Below are 13,598 nucleotides of genomic sequence, written 5' to 3'. Positions count from 1 at the left end.
CTTCCCTCCTCTGCCAGTAGCCAGGGCTCAGTCCCTTGTCAGCTACTTGTCAGCCATCCTGTCCTCACCATCAGGATGATTGACTCTGACCCAAACCCCACGCTCTTTCCTAGGGACCCCCCTGCAGTCGCAGCCTAAGGCTTTACTTCCCGAGGACCTCTCCGGGCGAGGATGCCCCCCTGCAGCCTGTCTCAGAGACAGACCCCCTGCCTCCAAGCCACTTTCCTTCACCCTCATGAAATCCCCCCACGCCTCTCAGACCCACCTCGCTGTCCTCTCCAGCCCAACCACTTTCTAGGGGACTCATATCTCCAGTCCACCTTCCATCACCCTGCCCTCTCCCTTCTGGGACCTGCCCCAGCTCTCCCTACCCCAGCCAGGCTGACGATCTGTCTTCCTCAAATACACTAGACCCTTGTTCACTGCCAGGCCTTGGCACCGGCTGTTCCTTTGCCTGGAAATGCCCTCTCCATCTGGCTGACTCCTTCTCATCCAACCTCTCTCAACTTAAATGTCACTTCCTCCAGGAAGACTTCCGGGGCTGGCTTCACGGGTGTGCGATATGTGCAGTCACACAGGGCTCCACGCTTGGTTTGATGCTCTGCTGTCATCGTTTTGAAACGCTTAATAATTTTTTTTTTTTTTTTTCGGTACACAGGCCTCTCACTGCTGTGGCCTCTCCCACTGCAGAGCACAGGCTCCGGACGCGCAGGCTCAGCGGCCATGGCTCACAGGCCCAGCCGCTCTGTGGCATGTGGGATCTTCCCAGACCGGGGCACAAACCCGTGTCCCCTGCATCGGAAGGCGGACTCTCAACCACTGCACCATGAGGGAAGCCCCCATAATAATTTTTGAACAAAGAATTCCACATTTTCACGTTGCAGTGCACCCCGGAAGGTATGTGGCTGGTCCTAAAGCCATTATTGTTTCACTGGTGCTGTGAGGAACCCTGAGAACGGCTGAGAATGGCCCACGCCCCGCTCGGTACTGCAGCCCCAGCACCAGGCCCGCCGCCGGCCACACGAGGGCACTCCTGAGGTGCTGCTGAGTGAACCGGCCCCAGGCGCCCAACTACCCCATCCCATGGGTCACACCTTGACCTCCCCATCAGCCCACAGACCAGCTCTGCTTCTGCAATCCTGCACGATACCACCCACCCTCCCAGCCACAGACTCCCCGCCTTCCGCCCGTGAGCTCTCTCTCATCACTCCCACTGCGCCATCCCCCCACCTCCAGCCTGTCCTCTCTCCTTGACCCCCCAGCTGAGCTTCCTCATACCAGCCACTCTCTTGTCAAAACCCTCACTGCTGGCCTGCCAACTCCCGCCGCCCTGGTGAGGAGTCGTGCGACTGCCTCCTTTCTCCGCAGCGCTGCCACTAAGCAAGGCAGGAGGAAGCCGCCAGCCTCGCAGACAGGCACGCTCTGAGCGGGGGGCCCCCGACCTCGGCCCATCATGCCACTCATAAACTTCTGCCCAGTCCCTGTCACCTCCCCAGCCCAGCACCAGCCTGGCCCCTTCTCCTCTCAGCAGGGGACTTTGCTTCCTCCCTCAGAGGAATCCCGGACAGGGCAGGGGCACACCACCCTCCCTCGGCCCCACACACCTGTTCTACCTCTTTCCCTTCCTCCTGGAAGAGGCGGCAGGTGTGAGGCCTTGTGCCAGGGAAACTCCACCTGCTTGAGATCCGAGATGGCCCAGGAGGCAAAGTGTGGGCTGTGGAGCTGAGTGGGGCTGGATGTGCATGTTACATCCAGATATGCATGCTGGATGGTCCTGCGGCTTAATAACCATGACCATTTTTTTCATCAAATGAGTAGTGTAGCTACCATGTTCCAGAGACGGTGCTCAGGGACACACACAGCGTGAAGTAAAATAAACTAGAAGCTACTCAAAGAAGTGAAAAAGGGAAAGCAAATTGTGTCTATATGGTGACATATATACACCAATCTGTATAAAACAGATAACTAATAAGAACCTGCTGTAAAACAAACAAAAAACAAAGTAGTATAACATGCAGGTTCTGGTGTTAGTTTGGGGACAAAAAAAGAAAGAAGTGAAAAAGGGAAAACAGAAGCTGGGGGAACAGGGTGGAGGGCGGGGAGAGGCTTGGAGAGCCCAGTTACTCCCCAAGGGCAAAGTGTGGGCAACAGTGAAACGAGACACCATGCGTGCCATGGGGAGCAGTGGGTAACATTGACCCCCAGCATCCTTCACAGCTTCAGTGGCTGCGAGTGGGGAGAGGAGACCATTTTTAAGCAAGAGTTATTTTATCTAGACCAGTGGTTCTTAACAGAGATGGGGAGGTATTTTTACTGAATCTGCCCACCCCTCTCCTGACAGCTGGCAATTTCTGGAAACATTATTTAGTTGTCACAAGAAGGGGCGGGGAGTGTGCTCATGACATCCACTGTTTGGGGAGGAAGAGCTTCAACTCAAAAGACAGCAAAGACCCTTTTCCGGAATGGGGCAGGAGTCATGAGAGAGAGACGTTACAGTGCCTCACGTGTGAGATGAAAGGTGGCCTCACAGGAAGCCTGTTCTCTCTGTGGTGCTTCCTTCAGGGCAGGCGTTGCCTCTCAGGGGCCTGAGTTGTGGGACCCCTAGTAGAGGGCCCTCCTGAGGTGAGGGAAGGTGAGGCAGCCCCTCAGCGAGGAGGGAGCTGAGGGCGGGAGGAGGGCGTTGAGGGGGCAGTGGCAGAGAGGAGCCACTTCAGGCCGGGCAGTGACCAGGAGGGAAGGGGAGCCGGGGAGCCTTCTGAAAGCACTGGGAGGGGAACCTGGATGTTCGGTGATGGGGCAAGATGGGGCCTGGCCTGCCTCAGGCAGTGGCCCCACTCCTGAGCAGACCCGGCCATGCCATACCTCAAGCCGGATCCCCCCAGAGGGTGAGGATGAGGTGTGAGGACTGCTCGCGGAGGGAACTATCGTGCGACTCAGGACCACCAAGCCCTGGAGCTGCCCCGCTCAGAAGCTGGACCACTGACCCCAGACAGGAGATTGATGGGTCAGTCAGGTCTAGAGAAACTGAACAGGCCTGACTTGGGGCTTGGGGAAAGCCATCCCCCTACCCCAGCACTTGCTTTCCCTGGGGACCTGGGGGAACCAGTTGTGGCAAAGGACAACCTAGAGCTGAAAAGAGGGGATCAGGCAAGCAGGCAGCAGACATGATTAGACCCCTGGCCCCTCGCCCCTATCCCAGTCCCAGAACTCAGGCAGCCAGGGGCTCTCTGTCCAGATTGAGGAATGGAGGATTCTTCTCTGGAAAAGCTAACATCTGGGGCCGGCTCTCTGCCAGATCATCCAAAAGCTGATCCCACCAATTACAAGGCTTCTTGGCCCAGACTTTCCAGTTGGCCTTTGGGTGAATGTGCTCTTAAATATGACCAGACAGACAGCCAGGGAACATCGGGCATTTCAGGGTAGCGCCCCCCGCCCTATCAGGAGGAGAGTACTCCCCCCATTACACAGAAAAAGGAAATCTGGAGAAAGCCAAGATTATGCAGAGAAAGAATAAAATATTTTTAAAAGAGATAATATTCTGCGATAATAGTAATAACAACAATAAATACTTATTAGAGGGCTTGCTACATGCCAGGTCCTATCCTCAGGACACTCATATTTTTAAATATACATATAAAGAACACAGTGCACTCATAAACAAAGAATAAGATGTTTTAGGAAAAAAAGAACATTCAGAGAACACTGAAGAGTACTAGGGAATTAATCATATGATTACACACAAGAAAGAAAAGTCACTGGATTTAATGATAAGGTTGAGGAACTCCTCCATAAATAAGAGGAAAAGAGATAAAGAAATGCGAGGGGGGTGGTGTGCGGATAAATATCTTAGAAGAGAACTGATCCAGGAAGTCCAATACCTGCCTTAAACAAAGCCCAGGAAAGGGAAACAGAACATGGAAGGATCATACGAGAGAATTTCCTAGAACTCAGTTTCCAAATAAAAAAATACAAAGGGGGCTTCCCCGTTGATGCAGTGGTTGGGAATCCACCTGCTAACCAGGGGACACAGGTTCGAGCCCTGGTCCGGGAAGATCCCACATGCCACGGAGTAACTAAACCCGTGCGCCACAACTACTGAGCCTGCGCTCTAGGGCCCACGAGCCACAACTACTGAGCCCATGTGCTGCAACTACTGAAGCCCACGTGCCTAGAGCCCGTGCTTGGCAACAAGAGAAGCCACTGCAATGTAAAGCCCGCACACTGTAATGAAGAGTAGCCCCCGCTCGCTGCAACTAAAGGAAGCCCGTGTGCAGCAACGAAGACCCAGCACAGCCAAAACAAACAAACAAAAATGCCAAGTAAAAAGACCTATATTCTGGCACATCATTGTGAAATTTCAGATTTGCAGGAATAAAAGAGAAGATCCTAAACATCTCTGGAGAAGGAAAAAAGACCCCATGCCATGTAAGAAGAATTAGGATTCTCCCGGCTATGGTACATACCAGAAAACAGGGCAGAAAACAACGCCTTCAAAATTCTGAGGGGGAAAGATCATATTCATGCAACTCTCTCTTTGGAAATTTCTAGAGGACATGCTCTAGTAAAATGAGGGAGGATACAGATATGAGAGAGAAAAAGCCAGGCCAAGCAAACAGGAGAGAAGCAAAGGGGATTCCAGGAGCTGCCTGGAAGGTGGCCAGTAAACAGGTCTGTCCTCCAGGGGAGAGGTTTCCAGGAAAAAGAGGGACTGAGGGCTTACCTGATATGCCTGAGTATTTACGGAAAACCTCATGACTTGGAGTAGTTATAAAGAGTTCAGGATAAGCGTATAGCAAATCAGGCAAATGAAAAAAACAAGACAATTATTAACTCCAGAAAGAAAATGTAATCTTATAAGTAAGAATTGTCTCTGCAATGAGCATAATTACATAGTTATAATAATGAAAACACCGATTACTGATTTAGCCATATATTGTGATATAATGATAGAAGGAGGGAAGGGAGGTGAGGCAGGGGTATAAGAAAGCTAAATTCTTGTCAACCATCAGGCGATGTGTAAAAGCAAAAAGTCACAAGAGTGAATTTTATGGTATGTGAATTATATCTCAACTTAATTTCAGTTTTTAAAAAATTGAAAAAAGTGGTAAGTAAAGAAAGAGCACTCTAAGCATATTATTTAGAAATAAGGCAGGGAATTCCCTGGTGGCGCAGTGGTTACAAATCTGCCTGCCAATGCAGGGGACCCAGGTTCAATCCCTGGTCAGGGAAGATCCCACATACCACAGAGTAACTAAGCCCGTGTGCCACAACTACTGAGCCTGCGCTCTAGAGCCCACAAGCCACAATTACTGAAGCCCATGCACCCTAGAGCCCACGCACCGCAACTACTGAAGCCTGCAAGCTCTAGGGGCCGAGTGCCACAACCGCTGAGCCCGCGTGCTGCAACTACTGAAGCCCATGTGCCTAGAGCCTGTGCTCTGTAACAAGAGAAGCCACCACAATGAGAAGCCCACACACCGCAACTAGAGAAAGCCTGTGCGCAATGCAGCCAAAAAAAGAAATAAGGCAGTCGACACTAGAAGAAATGGCTAAACTACTGTCATCATTGCCCTAAAGCCTTGGGTAAAAGCAACTCAAGTCTTCAGCGCTTTGGAGGAAAATAACAAAAAGGGACTGTTTTAGAGCTGGATTCAGTGGGAATAAGAAATCAAAGTGGAAGAAGCTGCAAGACCTGAGGGGAAGGAAGTCACAGTGACCTTGGGGAGGGCCTGGCTGTTCCTGGCTGTGGAATGGGGACCCTGAGCCATTTTTATGGGATTCTCAGGGGTCATAGTGACCCAGAAGGCTGAAGGCATTGAGTTACACAGGGTTCCTCTCAGATAAAACCTCTGGTTCTCCGTCTGGCATCCCCATCCCTACACTTACATGTGTGCGTACACACACACACACACACACACACACACACACATCTGGCATCCCCATCCCTACACTTACACTTACATGTGTGCGTACACACACACACACACACACACATCTGGCATCCCCATCCCTACACTTACATGTGTACGTACGTACACACACACACACACACACACACACACACACACACACACACACACACACACACACACACACACACACACCCTCCATCCCCAACCTGGGCTTAAACCTCACCTGGGCTTGAGGTAGCTGAGTGCTTCTGAGAACTGGTTGGTGAGGAAGAGGTCCAGGGCGGTCATGCACTGGTCCAGAGACTCATGGAGGCTGCTCACAGGAGTCCTGATGGGAGAGACACACGCATGACCTGGGAGCTCTCAACAGAGCCTCAGTTGAGAGGCTCGACTGTCCTGGCTGGAACAGAGCCACACAAGGCCCACTCGAAATCCCTGGCGGTCCTTGGATGCCTGTCATGAGCTCCTCCAGGCTGCCCACTCTGTACTAAGACACAGGACAATTTGGACCTACCTCTAAGTGTTCCTAAAGGTGGGAGGGGGAGCAGAAGGGGGTGGTGTCATCTGAGATCGTGGGGAGGGGCTGAGGATGGGATGTGGTGGGTTGGTGCAAGGAAACCTCAGGAATAAATTTATCTTACCTCTCACAAGGGTAAAAGGAGTCTTTGTGGCCCTTCTGACCCATTGGACTTTCGTGCCCCCACTGGGGGGCACAGCCTACCCACTAAATCCCACTTCAGCTCTTTTCTTCCTCCTCCTTCTCTAGGCCTTCTCCTGGCCTCCTCAGGCCTGCACTCTAGAACCCCACAGGCGCTGTCACAATGGGCCATAGTGGGCAGCCACCCTGTAAGAGCTGCCCAGGGTCTTTTATATTCAAGGGCCACCTTCCCAATGGCACCTCCAGTACACCCGACCTCCTTCCAGTCCTTACACTTCTTGATAGCTCTTATCACCCTCTGACATATATATTTTTTTACTTATTTTTGTGTTTACTGTCTGCTTCCCTCCACTTATAAGCTTCCTGAGAGCAGGAATCTTTGTTTTGTTCACCGCTGTATCACCGGCACCTAGTATCTGGTACAAAATGGGCTTCTGATAAATATAGGTTAAGTCAGTGAATGAATGAATGGATGGATGGATGGAGAGTCTTGGGCTAGGAGAGCAAATCCCTGACCTTTCTGAGCCTCAGCTTCCCATCTGGAAGATGAGAGATGATCCCAAAAGTCCTGTCTGATGGTCTTATGAATGTCTCTTCTCAGGGGGTCGCTACTAAGTAGAGAAGGTTCTAAAAAGTGTCTCGATGATCTTACTGAAAGGAGATACTTTTCCCCCAAAGTTAATAAAAGTTCTTTCTCCACCAGGTAAACTTCTACACCTATCTTAAGGCCCAGCTCTAATATCTCCTCCTCTGTGATGTATCAACAGAACTTCCCAGGCAAAATGAAACATGTTTTGGTCAAAACTGAACTCTTGTTTGTTCTCCCAAATCTGTTCTCCAGATTTGCCATCTCAATAAATAGTACCCCTCGACCAAGTTTCTCAAGTCAGAAATAGTCATCCTTGACACATCCTCCCCCTGGCCTCCGTCATCTACTCCATCAATAAGCCCTATCAGTTCTACCTCCTGAATATCTCTTAATCCACTTCCATCTGCACCCAGTGCCCCCCAGTCCAGGCCACTACCATCTGTACCCACGTCTGATGGAGACCCCTCCTCTACTCCTGTCCATTCCTAACTCTTCTCTCTCTGTTATCCCATTTGATTGTTTTTCATGCCTCTTCTCTCTCTCCTTTGCCATCTCGTTCACCCTCTCTGTTAGATTCTAAGTAATTTCTTTAGATCTTTCACTTCGCTAATTCTCTTTAAGTGGGTCTCATCTGCTACTTATCCTCTACTGAGTTTTTAATTTCAGTGGTTTTATTTTTCATCTCAGAAATTCCACTTGGTTCTTTTTCAAATCTGCTTGGTCATTTTGGGCAGTATTTTGTTCCCTGTGTATTGTTGCAAGTCTATCTTTGATTTCTTTACACATTTTAAACACAGTTATAATCAATATCTGATCACTCTAGGATCTTAGACTCTTAATTCTGCTATTTCTTGCTTCTGGTATCTATTGCTCACAGTGACTTGTTTCCTTGTGTGTTTTGTAATTTTACCATGAGCTCCTATTTGACTGATCCCAAAGGGATCTTGAAATGAGAATCCATTCCTCCAGAGAGGATTTTCATTTACCTCAGCCAGGTTCCCTGGGGTGCTACCACCCCCAAGACCATTTATGTTACTTTTTTTAGTTTAGCATTTCCAGGACCACAGAGGTAGTGTATATTCAAACCTGAAATTTGTGTGAGGGCAGACCAACATGTATAATTGTCTAGGGAGCCTCTTTGCCCCCACAAGAACTGTCGTCTCCCTTTGTGGTGGGTGGGTGTTTTTTTCTAGTCAATGCCCCTATTTGCTGAGGATGCCCTTTGAAGGTGGCAGATTCACGTGAGGTGGTAGGGAGGCTAAGTTCCAACTCTTCACACTGTCGTTGGGTAGCCTCAAGTCCTTATTTCCCATTTCTTAAGTGTCATTAAAACTCAAGATTCTAGGTTTTTGGAATTTGTAAATACCCTCAGGTTGCTGTGGTTTCATCTTATTTACCAGCCTGATTTCAGCTCTCTCTTAATTCTTGGCTTGAGAGGACTTGTTACTTCTGTGGGCACTCAGGAAGCATTTTAAAGGATGTATGTTGTAACTCATTCAGCCTCTAGGTAGTTTTTCTAAGGGATAATGTAGGAAGCATTATTCCCTTTACTCTGTCCCTCTCATATTTAGCCAAAATTATCTTTTTAAAACCGAAATCTGGGCTTCCCTGGTGGCGCAGTGGTTGAGAGTCCGCCTGCCAATGCAGGGGACATGGGTTCGTGCCCCGGTCTGGGAAGATCCCACATGTCGCGGAGTGGCTGGGCCCGTGAGCCATGGCCGCTGGGCCTGCGCGTCCGGAGCCTGTGCTCCGCAACGGGAGAGGCCACAGCAGTGAGAGGCCCGCGTACCACAAAAGAAAAAAAAAAAAAAAAACCGAAATCTGACCAAGTCACTTCCGGATTTGAAATCCTTCACTGTCTTACTCTTAGGATAAAGATCAAGTTCCTTTCCAGGGCCAAAAAGGCCCCACTGGAAGCAGCCTCTGCCCCACTCTTCATGAGGCAGGGGCAGAGTCTTCCTTGGCACCCAGGGCTTAGCCTAGTGAGCGGTGTTCATTCCATTGTCTCTGTTGCATGAATCAATGAAAAAGCAGTGAGTACCTACTGCCCCAGGCATTGAACTGGCGTGTTCTCTGTGAGCCCTCACAAAGCCTTGTGGAGTGGGGTTATTATCTCCACTGCAGATGAGGAGACTGAGGCACAGAAGAGAGGTGACTTGGCCAAGGTCACACTTCTAAGTGTGGGTTCTAACCCAAGTTTCTGCCCGAGCCAGTGCCCACCAGCTTAGCCCCAGGAAGTCAAGTCCATTGTCCTGGCTTCTGCCCATCTCTAAACAATTCCAGAGTTGAGAGCCTACCTCCCACTTCTGCGCACACCCCGCTCTCACCCCCACCTCCAACCCCATCAAGAAAGAGATTCCGCCTCGTTGGTCTACCTGGAAAGAAAGATGCACAGACAGATGGACAGACAGCACAGAGGCACATAGTCCCTCCCCTGGCAGCCCCAGCACCACTTCCCCTTAACTGTCATGAGGTGGGTCTGCGGTGACCTCTCCAGACGGGCAGCTGCTTTGGGGCAGCCCTGGAGCTGATTTCTTCCCTGCCACAAATATCCACCCATCTCTGGCTCTGGGCCAGGCCTGGTGCTGGACTCTGGGGAAAGAAACTGGACCCAGACATGGGCCTGCCCTTGAGGGCTACAGTGACGGCCAGAGCTATCAGGGCTGTGACCATGGGAGTCACTGGGGGCTGGGGAGGCCCGGAAGTGAGGGGGGTGCCGTCAAGGAAGCTTTCTGGATTAGATGGCCCTGAATTGAGGACAAGATGGAGAAGGAAGTCCCAGAAGAGGAAAAGAGTGTGAGCAAAGGGCTGGAGGCATGATACCATAGTGAGGAGGGGGCACAGGCCATCATGGGGCAGGTGGAGAAGACAGAGGCTCGGGAAGGCCTGTAAGTGGACGGGTGGGATGGGGGCACCCCAGCTGGCTGGGGAGCTCAGGCAGGCTGGGGACACTGGCCCCATTTGACCTAATAATAGCATGAACAAACACCTATCACCACTACGAGAATATCACTTCAAGTTATCTAAATTGATGACTGCATTATTTCACTCAGTCCCCCACCAGCCCCAAGAGCCAGATGTTCTTATCCGCATTTGATAGATAAGTGAAGACAGGAACCTGACGTCCTCCTCCCAGGAACCTGGGAGAAGACAGAAATACTTTCTGCAAAAGCAACCTGCCAAACCGTTCCCCTTCCCCTGGCTGTGACTGAGGTCTCCACTTCTCTGCAGGCTGTCCCCATGTCTTTAAGGCCTTTCTGCTCCAAGCCACCCTGCCGCGGCCCAGGCCAAAATATTCCTGGCCTCCCAAGTGCTGATGGTGGCCTTTTTGCTGTGCCAGGTGGAAACTCTGGTATGGGGAGGATGCTGAGCAGGGTGAAGCGTGGAGCATGGCTGGTGACGACTAACTCCAGGAACTTTAGTGTACCAAAGTGAGAAGAGGGCCACCCCACCCCCCTTCCCTCCCACCTCCCCACGGTGGTCTGCCTGGAAACCACTACCTTAGTGTCTGATGGGCAGAGCTGGGGGACCCTCTTCTCCGCTGGAGACAGGAAACCCTCCTACCCCGACCCCAGTCAGGGTGAGATGGGTGGGGCAGTGGAGGCAGGGCGAGGCAGTCACTCAGAGAGCAGACTGGAATCAGAGCTGGCTTTTACTTCCTTCCAGCATTCACAGGGATCTTTTGGCTCAGGGGGTAAGGCAACCTGTCCATGGGGACCTGTCACTTCCACAGTGACCTTTCTAAATTGCAAATACGATTGTGACTCTGATCCCAGAGTCCCGCTTAGCTGTGCATAAAGCGAGTACCACGTGGCAGGGAGTGATGTGGTGTGGCCTAGGTAGCGTGGAGTTTTGAAAGCAGACAACCCTGGACTCAAGCTGCAGCTCAGCAATCGCTTGTTGGAGAAACGTGGGAAGGTTCTTTAACCTCTATGAGCCTCCGTTTCCTCATCAATGAAATGGGAATGACCTACGTCCCAGGGTTGCTGGGAAGAATGACTGAGACTGTGGAAAGCACAATAAGAAGTATTCAGGAAACGTTAGCAATTTTTTTCCCCAAAGATTATGTATTTCCATCATTTCTTTTACCGAGCAGCACCACTTTTATAATGAAACTAAGTAACTTTAAAAGATTGAGTGCACATATCCTGTAAAATCCCAGCAATTCCACTCCTACCCAGCAACCTGGAAGAACACTCACATACGTGCAAAGGACAAACATTCAAGAATATTCATTGTTTGAATAGCAAGACACTGGGAACCACCTCAGTGTTCACCAAGAAGGCTGGATAAATAAATAAATGATGGTCTCTACACCAGGTGGCATATCACACTTCAAGGCAAGTGGGGACCGGGGCTTCAAGGATCAAGAGAGCTAAATCTCAGTAACCTGAAGCTGAGTGAGAAAAAGCAAGCTGCAGAATGATCTATGCTATATGACTCCATTTACAGAAAAAATTTAAAGAACTATGTATTTTTTAGGCTTATACATACTCAGCAAAAGAATAAAAACAGACAGAGAAATGATAAAACCAAAATTCAGGACGGTGACTATCTCTGTAGAGGGAAGGGTGGGCTGGTCCACAGGGATGATTTCTTACAAATAATATGAAATAAACAGGGCACAATGTTAACATCTGAAAAAGCTTGCTGGCAAGGGCATGGAGTTCATTTTATTATTTGCGATATTCTTCTGAAGGCTGAAAATATTTCATAATTTTTAAAGTGGAGGAGATTTAAATGTTGGTCTTTTCACCACTGTGCCTCACACATGGGGCCGGGCCCAGAGCAGGCCTGGGAGTGTTTGCTGACTGACTGAATGAGTGTCTATGGTGAAGGTGGAACTGCTTTGCCCCTGCTCTGCTCAGACCCCACCAGAATGGCACTGACCAGGGCCAGGGACAGATGGACCTGGAGGGCACGCAGGTGGGTAGGTATGGTTTAGTGTGAGGACGACCTGCCAATGCTAGAAGGGCAAGCTCATTGCCCTGGAGGCCCAAGGAGGGGTCAGAGGAGCCCTGGGTTGTAGAGAGGACTCGGTCAGGGATGTGAGTGTGCAAGGAAGAAGGATGAATGAGGGTTCTAGTCTGGGAGTTCAGGATTCTTTGATAGGTGCCCTGCTCCATGCCTGCTTTCTCTCCTGGAAACCATTTTTCTGGCCCAGTGGGGTGGTGCTCAGGACTGGGCAGAAGGGATTTAACCAGCTTCCAGATTTACAAAGACCAGCCCAGAGAAGGAAGGGAGCAGCCAGCCCAGCCTCCCTGTATTTTCCAAAGGAGGGACCAGAAGTCTAGGGAGGATGAAGGACTTGGTCGATGTCATACAAAACACTGCCTGACTCACCAGGCAACCCTCCCCCAGGCCACGGTGTCCACCGGCCACCCAACTTCCAAGCCCTCAGCCTGGGACACACACAGGCCCTGTGGAGGCCTCCAGCTGACAGCTGGCACCAGCCGAGTCACCTCCCTGTTCATGTGTTAGCCCTGAAGCCCTAGGCAAATATTGTCCCTGGTAGTGAGGCTCCAGGCAGAACGGCAGCCCTCCCAGCTCACCTGCGCAGGATCTCCACCCAGCAACCCCCTAGCAGTGCCGGCTCCCAGCAGCAGGGCTCCCAGCCCCTATCCACGGGGGTCCAGGAATGACAAAGAGTTGCTCCAGGTCTCCCAGCAGCTGGCAGCTGTCACTGCTACAGGGGCGGTGTAGGAGTCCTACAGGGTTCCTCAACGGGATGGGGTGGGGATGAGAAGAAGTGCCACGTTGCAAGTGACAACACCCACCTTTACCACCCCTGTTCCTGTTGTGCCCGGTGGGCCGGGCCGGTTCCTATCTTAGTCTTTTAACTCCTCCGAATATCCCCAAAGATGTACTGTCTGGCATCGCTGGGTTCAAATCCCAGGCTCACTTCTCACCTCCTGGGAGACCTAACACAAGTCATTTAAGAGCTACTGCTCAGTTTCCTCACCTGTAACGGAAGTGACAATAAGAGCCCACCCACAGGTGTGGAGGTGTAAAGGCCACGAGCGGAGGAAGAAGGCTCTGACCCGGCTGTGGCCACAGCTTCCTAACCAAGTTGGGACCCAGCGGGGAGTGACCGACCGACCCAGGGTGCCCTCCACCGTCCCCGCGCAGCCCCCTCCCCGCTCCCCGGAGGCGGCGGCGGCGGCACCCGGAGGCCGGGGTGGGGGGCGGGGGTCGCAGTGCCGCCCGGCAGAGGCTGGAAGCCGCAGTGCGGGCCTCGGAGGAGGCCAGGCCCGGCGCCGCCCGCGCCCTCCGGGGCCGCTCCGCAGCGCACTTACCTCGCGGGCACGGCGCCGGCCGTGGTCATCGCCGAGGGGGGCGGACAGCGTGCCCCCGCGGACGCCAGCCGCGGCCCAGGTGCTGCCGCCGGAACCCCGAGCGGGCGCTGTGCCGCCGAGCCGCGGACGCGGCGGCCGGGGAG

The 13,598-nt window shown here is 51.7% G+C and overlaps 1 protein-coding gene across 7 annotated transcripts in view; it reads right to left on the bottom strand.

Moving 5' to 3' along the window:
• TTC39A (tetratricopeptide repeat domain 39A) overlaps positions 1-13,598 on the bottom strand; it is a 52,056-nt gene that overhangs the window by 25,303 nt on the left and 13,155 nt on the right. For 4 of the 7 annotated variants that reach the window (XM_059064126.2, XM_059064177.2, XM_067008016.1 and 1 more), the window contains exon 2: positions 6,136-6,240. The exons of 1 other annotated variant lie outside the window; for it this stretch is intronic. In XM_059064126.2, coding sequence (XP_058920109.1) covers positions 6,136-6,240 — 105 coding nt within the window. Of the gene's footprint in view, positions 1-6,135; positions 6,241-13,455; positions 13,587-13,598 lie in introns of those variants that run through there. 2 more of the 7 variants (XM_059064134.2, XM_067007999.1) reach the window with 2 other exon arrangements.

This window comes from Kogia breviceps, chromosome 1 (genome assembly GCF_026419965.1).
Source record: "Kogia breviceps isolate mKogBre1 chromosome 1, mKogBre1 haplotype 1, whole genome shotgun sequence".
Taxonomy (NCBI): domain Eukaryota; kingdom Metazoa; phylum Chordata; class Mammalia; order Artiodactyla; family Physeteridae; genus Kogia; species Kogia breviceps.
Note: the sequence above shows the minus strand (reverse complement) of the source record. Positions and strands in the feature narration are given on the sequence as shown.